This window comes from Phyllostomus discolor, chromosome 3 (genome assembly GCF_004126475.2).
Source record: "Phyllostomus discolor isolate MPI-MPIP mPhyDis1 chromosome 3, mPhyDis1.pri.v3, whole genome shotgun sequence".
In the NCBI taxonomy this organism is placed as follows: Eukaryota; Metazoa; Chordata; class Mammalia; order Chiroptera; family Phyllostomidae; genus Phyllostomus; species Phyllostomus discolor.
The window spans coordinates 62136418-62153088 of NC_040905.2; the positions used below are offsets into that span (position 1 = coordinate 62136418).

The window sequence follows — 16671 nt, forward strand, 5'->3', positions numbered from 1 at the left end:
ATAATTCCTGAGTGTTTGATAAATGGAGAAAGAAGTTTTCTCATGACACATGTTTTCAGTGCACAATAACATCATATTTTTAAAATGTTTTCCTTCTATGAAAATGTCTGACTCTTTACTGGTATTTAAGTTATGTTGCTACTAAATATTATATTTTGTAAAAGATGACAGTTTAGTGTCCTGAAAAAGAAAATACAAATTATCATTATGTGAGATTTTTACATTTAAACAGCATTTCTTAAAAACTGAATTAGAGGCTATAGGGAACTAATATACATTCCTAAAGAAATGTATAGATTTACATATAGCATTTTCTTATGCAAATTTCCTTATTATGGAAAGAAAAGATCACTTGCCCAAATAAATGTGTGGTTAAAGGGAAATTTATATGAACAGGCTAAAATAAATGAAAAAAAACAGGCCTTTTCAATAACAGTGATGCTATTAAACTCCTGGTTATGACAGCAGTGAGGCTGATCATCAGACACATTGGTAGAGAATTTATTGGCTGGAGTCCGTGCAAGCGAATAAAACACTTCTTTTAATGTGGTCATTGCACTGTGAAAGAAAGGCCATACAGTCTAAAAACCTGCTGGTTTTACAAGAAGTTGAGCAAATGTTGACTAAATACAGGAAATAAAATGGAGGGAAAAGAAAATAAGCTGAATTAGGGTGTTAGAGTTACCTTTTACATTTTTTCTTTGAGATGTTAAGTCTTTCCTGCTTATGTTGTTAGTTTAGCAAACAGCAATACTTGTAATCCCATGAATTGTAGTAAGTGGAATCTTCCAGATGGATTTAAATAAGCCCCAGTAGTATTCATTTTTGCCATTTACTGATTGTTATGTTTAATCACGTTAGTCACCTTTGTTTGGTTAGACTCTGGCCCTATAGAAGGCATTGAGTTTGTAACCAGGTATAGTTTTTAGGTTATTATGATCCACAGACATAGTAGAATACATTTGTAGAGTTACCCTTTATAAGGTGATTTTCTTCTCTTGGTATTAAATAAAAGCATATCAGAGATATTAAAGTCGATTGTATTCGTTGTACTCATCAGCTGATATTTGGCATGTACTGAATCAGAATATTAAATATAGCAGAGCAAACCAGATTGCACAGGTTTTGATATCAAAAGGACCTGATTTCAGATCCTCACATTGCTACTTGGTGGCTGTGTTCCTTGCTAAGTCACTTGTCCTCTCTTTGCCTTACCTTTCCTATGTATAAAGTAAATATAAAAATCTGTACCTCCTAAAGCTATGCCAAAGAGTGAATGAGAGAGTCCATGTAAAGATCTCAGTATAGAAGCTGGCATGTGGTAGACATGCAATAAGTGGTAGCTACTACAATAATAGAGTATTTATTACAACTTTGATAAAGCCAGTATCACTGATGCTAAGCCAAAATACAGTAGTTTTCCCACGCATCATTCAAGATCGAAACAAATACAAGTACAGTGATGCAGAACTGTTAGTACTTAGTAAGTATGGCGTTTGCAGCCCCACAATCAAGTGGGATAAAATCATTGTTTTGCTGTAAAATTCAGATTAGTTTTTAAAAGATGAGCTTATTCTCCAAATATGGTTTCAAGCCTTGTGTTGCATAACCTCCTAAAGGAAATCCTGAAACTGACTTACAAGGGCTGGGAAAACTTTATTTCCTTCAGATTTCTAGAAACCAGTGGAGCATTTTCTCTTTGACGTAGTTTGAGAAGAAATGTGTTGTTTCCTTGAACATGGAATGGGACAACTGTGTTTCTCTTTTCGAGGTTTTCTTCTATAGTCTGTAGTCTTAGTCTGGATCCTTGCCCTATATACTTGGCATTTTAAAAATAAATATGCTTCGAATTTATTTTATGTAGTTCATTTTTCAGTATGTTTCTCTCAAACCCACCCCTTTTGTTGCAGTTACTATTTTATTTCTATACTTTTTCCTGTTTACCAGAATAATTCCACAAGAAGCAGTGAGGTAATACCTGCATAGTTTTCTTATGCAAGGTTTGAAACTCTGATTTATATTTAAAATGAAATAGAAATTAAAATTAAATTATTTATGTCTTTATAGTCTCAGTACCATAGTTTTAATGATGCCAAAACGTATTTTTATGACATTTTCCTCTTAAATGTTTGTCCCACCACCCATCACCGCCAATACACCTCTCTAGTAACTGGAAATTTTGAATTATTTGGAATGCAAAGAGCAAATTACTTTTGATTTGTTTTCTCAGAGTTAATGACCACTTAATATTGATCCCACTTATGTTTAGTTTTTTGTATACCATTCTTCTGATGCCCTTCTGCCTTGTTATCCTTGCATACTTTGAGCTCCATACTATAACAGATAGAGTTGGAAACTGAATGGGTTTGTGGTTTGGGATTTGGAAATTAGCACAGAGTTCTGCTGGGAAGCTTTCACATTTTCTTGATTTGTGTCTTATGTCACTTCTCCCCCCTCTTATACCCTCTACTAAGTGCAAGAACTTGCACTTTATATTTCTATAGTTGGGTGCATTTTTTCTGCAGGGGGGCTTGTTGTTGTTTTAATTTCCTTTAAAATTGCTGTGTTCATCCTACTTTCAGTAGGGTATGCATAGCTAAAAATTCTGTAATTCTTGTTATTCTGAGTGTACTGGTAGGAAATGGGGTGGGTTGGAAGGCGTAGGGAGTTGACACAGGCTTTGCCGGGCCTGGGGAGGTACTGGTGAGAAGCAGCTCTCTGCCAAAGGGCATTGCTGTGAATACTTCTGCACAATTTTCCATCATAGGATAAAAGCTCTGACACACAGACACAGATCTTTATCAATCGATTCAACACTAGTAACTCTCTGTTTTAGACTCATATTTCAAAGTGAAAACTTTCATAGTCCAACAGATTTTGGACCACCTAGCCATATCAAGCTATCTATTTTCTTTGTGTATGTGGTGTTCCAATAAATCTTTATTCTCTCTCTCTCTCTCCTCTCTCTCTCTCTCACACACACCACACACACACACACACACACACACAGACATTGGACCAGATTTGCCCACAAAGCTGTCTATTTTCCTAATCCAATTTTATTATATCCTAGAAATACATACTAAAGGCCACATGAAAACACAAGTAATGATTAATACTTAACTAGAATATGAGAAGAAAATTACTTAGGCATATTTAGTAATGGTATTAAGACACATAAAGATATTTTCTTTATACCACTATGCACAGAAACTTTGAAAAATTATTTTTAAAATATTAAAGGGCTATAACTATAGCCCAAAAGTAAAGATTTCAAAACTAGAAGGATTATCCTAAGTTTTAAACTTGTATAAGCAAAATATATGAATTTCCACTATATTCCTTACCATGTTAGCATCTTATTGTACTGTATCTTTTTACAGAGGCATCCCCCACCATGCATGTGCATGTTCATACTTCATGTATGCAGTACTGTACAAAGGACACATGAAGATGAAAAGCATATATGAATTTTTTAAATATGGATAAAATATACGGAACTCCACAGAATTTACAGTGCATTACAGAAAACACTGAACATTCTGCAGTGTCTAACTGGGTCACAGAAAATCCTTGAAGCTTCCTTACTCACACGATGCTTTTCTATCTAATGCATAATGTTATGCTTTTAAAATTATTAGTTGATAAAAAATAAGACATAATTTTAAAACAAAGTGCGTATTTTGAAATACAGTTATTGAAGGGGGTTTCTTATTTTGGTATAGGCTGTCGGGAGTTCTCTCAGTCATCTACCACTACCTGGCTGTCTAAGCTGCAACAATAAATAAAAATGTTTTAAAAAATAGAGGAGTTGGTAGACTTCAACTGTTTTTAAAATTATGTAGTTATTTTGTAAAATAAAATTTTTTTATGAACCCCAAAAGTTTGAAATATAGGAAAAAACTTAAACTACTGTGTTACAGTTATTTCACGATTGATTTGAAGACAGACTAAAGATTATTCTTTGTATTTTGGTTTAGGATGTTTTTGACAGCGATTGGTACAACCTCTCGAAATCTAATTGGGGGTGCCGACATTATTGTGATCAAATATAATGTGAATGACAAGATTCATTCCACGAAGTGAAGGATAATTATATCCCAGTGATAAAAAAAGGGCATCAAATTCAGTTCCAGTGATCATTGCTGCTATCGGGACCAGACAGAATGGTAAGTATTTAATTTTCCTTTTTCATAATGAGAGGGCAGGTACCATATTAATTATTAATAGAGCTAAGTTGATTAATGATTAATGCAGTTTTTAATAAAAAACCCAACATGACTGTGGTTTCAAATGCCAGCTGTTGTCCCTTCATCATCGGATATATTAACATTGCTGGCCATGAATCTCAAAAGTGTCATCCACACTTCCTGAGTTCACTTCCTGACTTCCCATTTATTCTTCAGTCTGATTTTGACTTTTAAGATTACACTTAGTTTGTTCTCAGGGTTGCCCGTTATATGTTTATTGCCAAATTTAATATGTACCAACAATAATTCTCTCTTTGAAGTTATGCAGTCACACCTTTTCCTCCTGATTCCCAGTCAGGGCACATGCCTGGCTGCAGGCCAGGACTCCAGTTGGGGTCATGCGCTAGGCAACCACATACTGATGTTTCTCTCCCTTTCTCCCTCCCTTCCCCCCTCTCTAAAAATAAATAAATAAAATCTTTAAAAATATATGGCTATTCTTTCCTTCCTAATTGTTCTGTCTTCTTGTTCCCCAACCACCACCACCCCCCCAACACACATACCAACACATCCTGTAGTTGTTGTCCAGAGTTCCATCCTTTGACTTCACCTCTTCTTGCTCTTTACTTTGACCATGAACTCGCTCATCTCTTGTCCTTGCTTTGTGTAGACACTGATGATTACCCAGTCTGTTTCTCTGGCTCCAGTCTCTCTTATGGCCCAAAGCTCCACAGACGTCATCCTCTCTCTCCTGAATTCCCTATCTTGGTGGATAATGCCAAACCTATCCGTTCACCCAAACTAGAATCATCCAACCCAGCTGTTTCTCCCGCTCCCTATATCCAGTTGACTAAGAAGGTCTTTAGATTTTGTATTTTAAATAGATCTCAAATTCATTGTTTTTTCATCTTCATTGGATTTCAGATTATAGTCATTTAATTATCTGTCACTGTGACCTTCTTTTTGATCTGCTAAAGAGGCAATCCAGATTTTGTAGGACCAGAAATGTACAATTTTAGAGGTTTTTTGTAAGAAAATAGCCTCCACAAAATCACAGATATATATCTATATTAAAAGTGAGTGTTTGTATTGAAAGAGAAAAGAAACCACAACAAATTACAAACCTAAATAGCTGTCAAGTACCACAAGTTGTTAAAAGATGCCTCTATTATTTAGCACCTTGACACTTCTTTAACTTTTCTTATACTTTAGAGGGCTGCAGAGTCTTTAATCACCTCTTCATGTGACAACCACTTTTTCATATGTTTTATAGAAAGAAGAAAAGGGTAATCTGTTTTTCCCCAGCATGTTTCTCACTATCTGCATTGGTTCTGGCCTATAATTTATGTTGTGCTCGTCCTTCAGCTTGGCCACTCCGTACCATAACACCAAATAAAAGTCAGCCTGGTGGGTGGCAGAAGCATTCCTGAAGGCCATTCCTATACCAGGACACTTAATCGTGCAAGGAGGTGACTACAGACTACAAATAATATTTCCCTGAACCTAAATCTAAATTCCTCTCAGCGTGATCCCCCAGATGCTCCTGGTCACTCTAGAGCTGCCTGATATGAGGTGAAATGGGCTGGATTGGAAAGAGACAGTGGTCTTAACTAAACATAGTTCAAATATCTTATTTTGAAAATTTCACAAAAGCGTATGACCATGTGGGAGAATCTAATGCTCAGGTCCCTCCCAGGGCTTTGGTAAGGACTAAAGGACCACAGGAACAAGGCCTGAGGCTGGAGCTTTTTAAGCTTCATGGTAAATTGACCTCTAGTCTTCAGTTCCTACCTTACCTCTTTCTGAAACACATCCTCACAGAATAATCATCTCAGAATACAAGTCAGACCATGACACTCATTGCACCAAATTGTTCAGAAACTCTTTGCTTTTTCCCTAGCTTTTATTTGCAACATTTTAAACCTAAAAAAATTGATAAGAATAGAACAATGAGCCCCAGAAATTACACGTGCATGTGTGTGAGCGCGCGCACACACACACGCTTTTCTCCTCTGAACCACTGGAGAGTAAATTGGAAACATTATGAGATTTCTTCAGTTATTATTTCTTCAGGCTAATTATTTAAGCCTGTATCACCAAAGAACAAAGTTATTCTACTAACTGCAATGCAACTCTCACCCCCAAAATGTAACTGTTACTTATTATACTGTTATTTAAAATACTCACATTTTCCCAATTGTTCCAAAGCTGTTTTGTTTTTAAAGTCACAATGAAATAAAGGGCTATAGATTGGATTTAGTTGCCATGTGTCTCTACTCTCTTTAAATCAAGAATAGTTCCCCAGCCTTTCAGGGCGTAGGGTGGGAAGGGAAGACGGTGTCTTTCGTGGCATTGACATTTTTAAAGAATCCAAGCTCATTATTTAACTGCACAATTCCTTTAGGTCTGATAACTCTGGTTGCAGTTTGCAATTTTTTTTTTTTGCAAAATAGTGATTTTTTTTTGCAAAAGCAATTTTTAAATCATTCCTTCTATACTTACTAGTTGGTATCCATCTGTAAACACAGCTTTCCCTTCTTTCTGCTCCATCTTTCTTTTAGAATCATTATGATTCATGACCTTGCTCTTTCAATATCTTATAAAGTATTCTTCTCATTATTCTCTCTGGTGCTCAAATTACCCCAAATTTTCCTAGAGGGGACCTCTTCAAGCTAACTCCAATTGATTTTTGAGTTCTTCCTTATTTTCTGGCACAAGATGTCCCAGGCTCACCTTAGACCTTGCCTGCCCCAGTCCTGGAATCAGTCCTTTCTTCAAGGAACCCTGGTTCTTTATAATGAGTAATGATATTTAGAAACCAAGAATTGGGCTGTGGGTGTGTTCATTACTTTAGGTGTCATGGCTTCTAGGTCCATATATATGTGGCTCTATCCAATGGCTCTGCCCCATAGGCACACACACACAGAGGGTCTGAAGGTCTCTTCTTCCTTTCCCCCTCACTCTTCTTCCCCCTCCCTTTTCGTTCCACTCCCTGTATTTCATCATTTTGTGAGTCGGCAGGAGAAGAGGGAAAAGAGATTGCAGTGTGGGCTTTGCCTGCCATCTTGAAACTAGAAGTGAATGGGCTCTCCTTTTCCCTAACATCCAGGCTTCTGCATGTGCTCTATCTTCCGATCAGAGTGCCTCTCTGCATATTCCCATCATACCTGCATAGCAAATTCATATTTATCTTTTAGATCTTTACCTCTTCCATGCAGTCTTCCATAATCCCCTAGGCAGAGTTACCTTTCTTCCATTCCCATGGTGACTTTGTATACCTTTATTTTAGTACTTATGTTATAATTGTTGGCAGTGAGGTCTATCTGGGTTCCGTTGACCATGAACTTCTTTTCTTTGTGTGTTCTTATATCTCTAGTAGTTGATGTGGTAGGTGTTTAGTAAATATTTGTTCGGTGAATGCTTTAATGATTTTATGAATGATATATCTAAGTGAAAAAAATAAATTGCACCAACAAGATGAACTTAATTTACCATTTAAGATTTGATCACAAAGTAATTACAAAGCTAAACCTGTCTATTCAACTCAAGGACATTTATTGTCCCCACTCCCCCCCCCCAGTCCCTTGTAATACATGAAACTCCTGGTATCTCCTCTCTTGATCTCTTTTTAGAATTAGTTCAGCAAACACAATCAGTCTCATCTCCTTCCTTTGTTACACATGTTTTGACAAGCTAGACTGTATATATCTTCTTCCTCATTCTTAGCTCTGAATAAATTTTTGGCTCTTACTAAATATTGAATTTATCATTAAAGTAGAAAAATTTTCCCAACCATGCCCAGGGTATATTCATTGCCTTCAGCTCCTAAAAATTGTCATACTGTCTTCTTTTCTCTTTGAAGCTTTTATATAGCCTAGTACATTGCTAGGCTAGTGTTCTCACAAGGATTTCCAAAAGTTTCAGCGTTGGCAACATTGTAAGAATCACCCTACAGGTTCTCAAAGCCACTGCTTTGAAAGAGTTGCCATTCATTTGAATTCCAATGGTACATTGTATTTGCTATAAAATAATACACATTTAGTGATAACTACAAAGGCAACATATAAGAAAAAACCCTACACTGTTAAACTAGAAGCATGGCACTCTGATTTGCAAAGTCTCTTTGACCCTGAGAGTTGGCTCACAGGAGTGAGCTCCTAAAGAAGGCACCACAGTTTAAAGTTATGTGGATCCTCTGAGTGTTCCTGTTACATGTTCATTGAAGGTTTCTTTAATCCTAAATGTTTGGTTGATTGTCCTACCCAACACATAATGACTAAGCAGTTTCCTTTGGTGCATGTGAACAAAAAGAAATGTCTTCTGTGACATAGAGGCTCTGTAAGGATTAGCAATAAAGAGGAGCTTTCTAGGCTTGTGTGTCAGCAAGGTGCTTATGGCTGCTCTCAGTGGAGACCCCTCAGCTGGGCTGAACCTGAAATTTCCTTCAAATCAAAATTATTGGTTAAAAATTATTTTAAATTATGTTCACTTAATTTTTCACTTGAAACACTACTTACTTTGCTTTATTTGTTTATTTTTAAGATTTTATTTATTTATTTATTTTTAGAAAGGGACGGGAGGGAGATAGAGAGAGAGAGAGAGAGAGAGCAACATCAATGTGTGGTTGCTAGGGGCTATGGCCTGCAACCCAGGCATGTACCCTGGCTGGGAATCCAACCTGTGACACTTTGGTTCTCAGCCCTCGCTCAATCCACTGAGCTATGCCAGCCAGGGCTGACTTTGCTTTATTTTTGAATAGAAATATAGTTTAATGCCTGCCCACCCCATTCCACTAACATAAGGAGAGCTCTGTAGACATAAGAAGCCCTCTGTCTCCAGAAATCAAAGACACTGCTTATGAAGGCTTTGTAAAGAATGCAAAAAAACAATTTAAAAATAGGCTAAATTCTATATGAAAACTTTATCTGCTCCAAACCTAAAATGTTCCTAGAAAAAGTAAATGCAGACAGTCAGAGTAGAATTTATGGTATAATTTAGAGAACTCAAGCTTAACTTGTTAAATCACCATATATTTGAAATCTATAATTCTTTACTCAAACTAAATTTTTAGCTTATTTTTTATGTCCCTTTATCAGGTGGTACAAGAATCAGTATTTTATTATTTCTCTATCTTGAACACAAGGAAACTTGGACAGGACACTTTACTTCTCTGAGCCTCAGTTTCCTCCTCTGTGAAATGAGGACTTGAGTATGTACATGGTTTCTGAGCTCTAGAATGCTTTCAGAGAAGCTAAGATTATTTAAGTCATGTGTGCATACATAACTACATGCATATTATGAACATGTGCTAAATATCCTTGGTATACACACACTATATATATACATATATGTGCACCATCTATATGCAACTCATTGGTGGAAAATCTGTTGTGCATGCTGCCGGGGAGTTTCCCAGATTCCCTTTCAAGGCCACTGTTGTTACTAATCCCTCTGTCACTGGGCTTGTTGGTGCCTGCTGCCATATAGCTGAGTCCCTTGTCAGACATTACCTTCTGCTGATGGAAGTTGCTTGTCCAAGGTTATGCCCCCTCCACATGGCAGTCCTCTTCTAATCTCTGGTGGATTTAGGAATATAAAGGTCCAGCTGCCTTTCTCCAAATAGGGAACCATTCTAAGGGCCATGTAAGCTCCACAGCCCGCCCCCTGGAGGATCAGCTGAGCTCCCTGTTGCAACTCTATTGCAGTTCAAATTTTCCCTCTACGCAGTCCCACTTCCTCCACCCCTGAGAAGAGCTGTTTCCAAGGTCACTCCCTACCCCCATAATCCTCCTGCACACCAATTTCCATCAGTCTGCTTCCCAGGGAAGCCAGCCTACAACAGCATGCATTTGCAGAAATAGATTTACCCCATTCTGCCTTGGCTGCCTTTGAAAAGTGACATATCTGATGTTTTGGCATGAAACAAAATGAAGCTAGCCAACCAATACCAAGTTGAACATACATTTTGAGCCTTATTATTGGAGTGTACTTATACATAGCTTGATCTAGCACCTTCCCAGTCAGATCTGTGCATAGTATAACCATGAATCTTGGAACAATACACATTTTGAGTAAATACTTTTTATTCCTTCAGTTTTTCATATTTCAATCTTGAAGAAAAAGAGTGATTGAATTTGTTCTTTGCAGTTGAATGCTTTAGAGTCTAATAATTGAAATGTTTGGATTGATAAGAATGCACTTTATAGGAAATCTACAAAGAGAGTGGCAATTTCACTCTCTCTTGAAGATTCAGGTCAAATTGAGGATTCTGTTAAACTAAAAGTATAAGATCTATTTAAACTTGGTGAATATGTTTCAGATTTAACAACCCACTGTTTTCCATGGTGTCTGTGGGCAACCAATCTGTTCAATGTGTATTGATACTGAGGATGTGGAGGTTGTTTAAAAGGAAGTGGGCCAGCCATTACTGGCTCATGGTACAGTTGCTGTAATAGCTTTGGAAATATTCAATCACCTATTTTAAGTTCCTCTGTTTTGTAAAATACTATTTATTCTTCTTACAGTTTAACATTTAACTTGTTTAATGTTCAGATCATCTATGTACATGGGTTTTTTTCTGTTTAAATTCAAAGCTCTTTGTTGCTCCCATTCATTTTCCCAGAAGAATTACCTTGCACATGCCCTCTCTGCACCTCAGACAGAGGGAGCTGTGTCAGCACGACTGAGGGGATCCAACTTGCCAAAGAACTAGGAGCTACCTACCTGGAGCTGCACAGCCTTGATGACTTCTACATAGGGAAATATTTTGGAGGAGTGGTGAGTGGAAATTCCTGTTACATACATTAAAGCCATTTGTTTGGTGGCGCGTTAACTATTTTCCAGAACCTCAATTAGAACATTAGTTTTAAAGCATGATTAGTTTTAACTTTGAGAAATAATATGTGTGTGAGTAGAAAAAAAGGTTTTGTTAGAATAAAGTGGTAATTTTATTTTTCTCTTCAAATGAAACATTTTCTGTTGTCTAGTATAATGTTTTAGAATTTTCTATTTGGTGCCACTTTATTAAAGCACATTTACTTACACAAACCCATGATGTCAGCTTTAATAGTAATCTTTAAATAGCTCAACCAGCTTGGCATCCTGAACCAGTGGGTCTTGAAAGTTCTCCTTCAATTCTGTCTTCTACGTGAAAAGAATAATTATTCTTATCTGTGCTTGTTTCATCAAGATTCCATGTACTTCTGATTTTGGTGTAGCTCAAAACTACCCAGAGGAACTGCGCATAAAGTAGCTCTTGCTGGATAAATGGGGAGTGGAGTTTATTACTCTGCTGCAGCGACGTGGCCTGGCTCTGCAGGCGTTCCTGAGGCCCACCTTAGCACACAGCCCCTGCCCCACAGCATTAGGATGGCGTGGTTTTTGGAGAATACTGGGGGAGTTGTTTCCGAGATCAGACAAGATCAGGCATGTTGAGGGTGGCGTGGCCGTAGACTAGAGTTGTTTCATGTAAGTATTAACTAACTTTGGAACTATCTCCCCAACCCTCTAAGAAGTAACTTCTTTTAATCAACAGATTTAGTAAACACTGGCAGGAGGTTTAAACCAAGTAAAGCCTACATTAAGCAGGAGCACTTTGCACTTCCCATCAGTGTCCTAGCTCCTCATCATGTACCCTTTCCTATGCCAGAATATTTACTATGTAGGTTTATGCTGAAATGTTGAGGTTCCCCTAGATAACTATGGAAAATGCATTTGTTCTGGAGTTATTAAACTCCAGATAAGAACCAAATATAAAATAAGGACCAGATATAAATTTCTGTCAAATATAAATGGCTATTATTCACCCAGTATTAGAGAGAAATAGTGATAATAAATCATTAAGAGAGATATACTCATAGTACTGAATTATCAATGATTGAGAAACTTTTGTCCTATTTATCTATATTAATAAGCAGTGGGTAGAAAGAGAGGGGTGAAATCTAATTTTCCTGTCAAGCAGATTGTATTATAGTGGCTTTTAAAAAATCTTAATTTGGTTTCATACTCTTGCATTTTCCTGAAATACATAGGGAGTTGGGGGTGCGGGGGAAGATAGTTTAGTTTCATTTATTGGAGAAGACGGGCTGGTTCTCTTGGCAGGGGTGGTGGGGAGGGGAGTGCTTAAGCCTCCTGTTCCCCGTTCAGGTTTCTGAACCTGAAATTCTCAAGATCACTCTTCCCACTGCCCAACTCCCACTTTCTCTTCTCTCTTTCTCTTCTTTCCCCTCTTTGTTTTTCTTTGCTCCAAATACCTAGTGTTATAGCTAGGGTTGGATGCATGATGAGGAATGAAGATGTGGTCAATATTGGAAGAAAAACATGATACTCTCCTTTTTTCTTAACTCAAGACTTAATGAGAATGTGGAAATAAGATCAGAGTGCTCTCTTTTTAGACTCTTGAAAAGTAGAGTACAATGGAGATCTTGAGTGTAAGAAGTAATGATATTCATAAGAATGAGCACGGAGCTGATAATGTCAGAGTGAAAGCAACATTTAAAACCTTGTGCTTAAGAGTCAGTGATGACAAGCTGTGCTACTACTCATCAGATCGGGGCAAGAGAGGCTTGTGTCCTCGAGCTTTAGGGGGCCCCATCTAGCCCTCCTCCAGTCGTACCCTCCCCACAGGGCACAAGACGCTGGAGCCAAGGGGATGTGCCCACGAGAGCTGGTAGCCCTCCTAGACCTGCAGCATCTAATGTGGTAGTCACTAGCCACATGCGGTTACTTATATTTAAATTAACAAGAAAATTTCAGTTCCTCAAGTACACTAGTCACTTTTCAGGTACATGTTTTAATAGCTACATGTGGCTACCAGCTACTGCATCAATTAGCACAGATATTACAGAACATTTCTATCCATACAGAATAGAAAGTTGTATTGACCATGTTCCAAAACCCAGCACCCCAGAATTCTCTGGGTAGCTGGCCCTGAGTCTGTTTCCCAGGCCTGTGCAGGCTTCTTTCCTGGGTCCCTCCTCCAGCAGGTGGACCACATTGCTGGCGAGTGCCCTTGCAGACCTGAGAGGTGGCCATGGGGTGATTGTGTATGCAGACCGAGGGAAGGGAAAGTGGATGGAGCTTGGTTGTGTGGCCATGGACATTGGTGTCTGTGCACACAACTCCTCAAGGCAGGGGATGGAGCAAGGGCTAGGGAGAGGAGAGGATCTGGGGCCCTGGAGTTAGAGACCAGCTCTCCCTGTGCTGCATGAGAGATTCTGAGGAGTCTGAGAATTTAAATCAGAACCTGGCCTTCCAGGCTTTTAGGATCATATATTTGTCATAGAAGGAGGATAGATTATCTTTTACACAACAGTTTGTTTTCTTAATTTATATCATTTAAATATTTGGATATGTGGTATGGGGACCTGCATTTGTACTTTTGTGTCAGGCCTCACAGCAAAGTGCAGGCCTTTGAGGAGCTATGTGAGCACACGTGGTTAGGATTTTAAATTTATCAAATACAGGATATACTTCTAAGTAATTTATTTAGAAAAAAAACTAGAGCAAATGTGAACTTCCCTAGTTGATATGAGCATATGTGACATAGCCAAACCTCTTCCTGCCTCAGCTTTCTCTAATACTAACTGCCATGGGTATTGGAGAGACGCTTATTGACAGTCACATGGTTTTATTGATCGCCTTTCTTGATTATTCAAGAGAATAAACAGTTCCTTCTTGATTGGATAGTTTGATTTATATTTAGACAAGGTACAATCTGATCTACCTAGTACATTTTTTTAAAACTGAAAAAGATGTTTGAAAGTGTTTGCTAAAGCTTAGGTGTAGATGGCACTGGCATTGAAAACATTTGGCAAATGTGATTTGGATGCAAATAATCATGTTAGATACATGACTTTGTTGGAGCTTTAATTAAAATTTGATTCATGTTTTAGTTGGAGTATTTTATGATTCAAGCCTTAAACCAGAAGACAAGTGAAAAAATGAAGAAAAGGAAAATGAGCAACTCGTTTCATGGAATTAGACCACCCCAGCTTGAACAACCAGGTGCATTTATTAGCTGATATCTAGTCATTTAGTTGGTATTTATTATAGACCATTTTACAAGTCTTAGAGCAATTGTTATGAAATTTTAGTATATTTAGGACTCACCTGGCATTATGATTCAGTAAATCTGGGATGGAGCCTATAATGTGCCTTTTAAATAAGACTCCCAGGTGATTTGGAAGCAGGTAGTACTTGGACTATATTTTGAGGACTATCTGTCTTAAAAACTTGAACCTATATAGATTCTTAAAAATAGTGTGTGTTGGGGACAGCTATCTAGATTATAGTCTAATGAGAAATAACAACCAAATGCAATGCATGAACCTTGATTGCCTACTGGCTTGATAAAAACATCTAAAAGACATTCATGGGACAGTTGGATAAAATTTTAATGTGGACTAGAAATTACATGATATTATGGGATTATTGTTAATTTTCTTATGTATGATAATGCTGTTGTGATTAATAGGATGCCATTAATTACAGACAGAGGGGAAGGGAGGGAGAAAGAGAGGTAGAGAAACATCAATGAGTGATTGTCTTTCATATGCCCCCTACTGGAGACCTAGCCTGCAACCCAAGCATGTGCCTTGCCTGGGAATCAAACCAGCAACCCTTTGGTTCACAGGCTGGCAATCAATCCATTGAGCCAGACCAGCCAGAGCATTATTCTTTTTTTAAATTTATTTTTATTGTTGTTCAATTACAATTGTCCCACATTTTTCCCCTGTTGCCCTCCCCGCCCCTCCCACACATACCCTCCTCCACAGTCAATCCCCATCCAGATGTCTGTGCCCATGAGTCCTCTGTATATGTCCCTTGACTTGCCCCTTCTTAGGAGATGAATTTGAAAGTATTGAAAGCCAAAATATTTTGAAGACTTTGCAACTTTTAAATGGCTCAGCAGTGTGAGTGTATTGTGTGAGACAGAGAGAGAGAGAATCTAGAGCTAAGGCAAAAAATGACAAAATGTTAATAATTGCAGAATTTAAGGGAAGGATATATGTGTGCTTATTGTATCAGTCTTTCAACTTTTAGAATACTTGGGAATGTTCATAATATAAGGCTGAAAGAAAATAAAGTTAAAAATTAATAAAATTACATCCACTGGTATCATAGTTTTTTGCATAATTTTGTGATACAAGTAGTAGAATAGTACTCTATCCAGATGAATTTGTTATGGACATTGCTTTAAAAAAGAAGTACTTGGTAAGTATTTGTTGAATGAATGAATGTAAGTTAATCATGAGAAATATAAATTAGTATGGAAATCAATTCCAGGTTTTAAAAACAAATGCAGATATAGATACCATAAATCAGTGATTTTCAGCTTTTTTCAGCTTTTTTTTTGTTAATTTATAAAATTCTGTGGCACACTAAAAATACATTTTTTGTCAATTTGACAAAATAAATAGGTATAATTCTGATTCATTCACACTGATGGCTGTTGTTGGGTTAGCTGTTGTCATTTTTTTATTTGACAACCTAAGAGCAAAACGATCAGTTCCCCTGAATGAGTAGTCAGGCATTGAATATTTTCAAAGTTCTTGCAGCACACCAGTTAAAAATCATTGCCGTAAGCGATATACACTTGGCTTTGAACTTCCTGCTGTACAGAGTGGAAGGAGAGACACAGTCTATTATTGTGGCAAACACTGGGGCCATAAATACTTCCTAGATGGGAAGATGGGTGGGGAATAGCCAAATAAATAATGCAGATAGATAATTTCTTAGTTCCTATTAATCAAGAAGAAAAAACACACCAGTTCCTCGGAGAAACCAAAGCATTTCATGTTATTTACCACTAAAAGAAGTTTCACCTGTGGGTCTTCATCTGGGGATACTAGGAGATACAGTGGACAGGGCTTTCAAAAGTGTCCCATCAGCAAATGCAGTTTCAACTTTCCCAAGGCTATTTCTCTTCTGTTAGGAGAGCTGTGGATATCACACTGAACATAACCCAGAGGCCCAGGACAATACAGGTCTGGGCACACATTTGTTTTGGTTCTCACATGTTGCAATGAGACAAATCCTGGATTCTGAGGCACGTGACTTGCAGACTGTACTCAGCCTTAAAGGTCTGTGAAGGTACCTCAGGCAGTGGAGAGGGGGAGGGGGAGTTTCAGTGCAGAAGGAGCCTGGCCCCCAAATTACCTTGTTATTGTTCATTTTTTAGATTGGAGTTTTTCTTTAGAATAAAGCATTTTCATTGCCAAAGAAGTTTGAATTTCACAGATTCAGGTGATTGCAAATTCTCCAAGCAGCCCTTAACAGATAACACTTTGCTCACCTCAGCTTTGAATAAAAATTAGAGAGCAGACAGTTTATAATCAGAGTCTATGATGAGAATGCAGGGTGTGGTCCGCTGTGTGGATATTCTGGATTGATTGTAGGCTAACCTATTTTTGGTAGTAATCAAACTAGGAAACAGAAGGTTGCATCCTCTTTTGGAAATGAGGAAGCCTAGCCAACACTG

At 37.7% G+C, this 16671-nt stretch overlaps 1 protein-coding gene and 1 long non-coding RNA gene across 2 annotated transcripts in view; one reads left to right on the forward strand and one right to left on the reverse strand.

The window, feature by feature from the left end:
• Nucleotides 1-16671, forward strand: part of RHOBTB3 (Rho related BTB domain containing 3) — a 49963-nt gene that overhangs the window by 1602 nt on the left and 31690 nt on the right. The window contains 6 exon segments of the mRNA XM_036020560.1: nucleotides 3981-4004; nucleotides 4006-4066; nucleotides 4069-4109; nucleotides 4112-4169; nucleotides 10813-10967; nucleotides 14084-14195. Of these exon segments, the coding sequence (XP_035876453.1) occupies nucleotides 3981-4004; nucleotides 4006-4066; nucleotides 4069-4109; nucleotides 4112-4169; nucleotides 10813-10967; nucleotides 14084-14195 (451 nt within the window).
• LOC118499490 lies at nucleotides 2540-3215 on the reverse strand. The gene is made up of 2 exons (XR_004901987.1): nucleotides 2984-3215; nucleotides 2540-2945 (listed from the first exon to the last, which is right to left on the reverse strand). It is a non-coding gene; the product is annotated as an uncharacterized LOC118499490 (long non-coding RNA).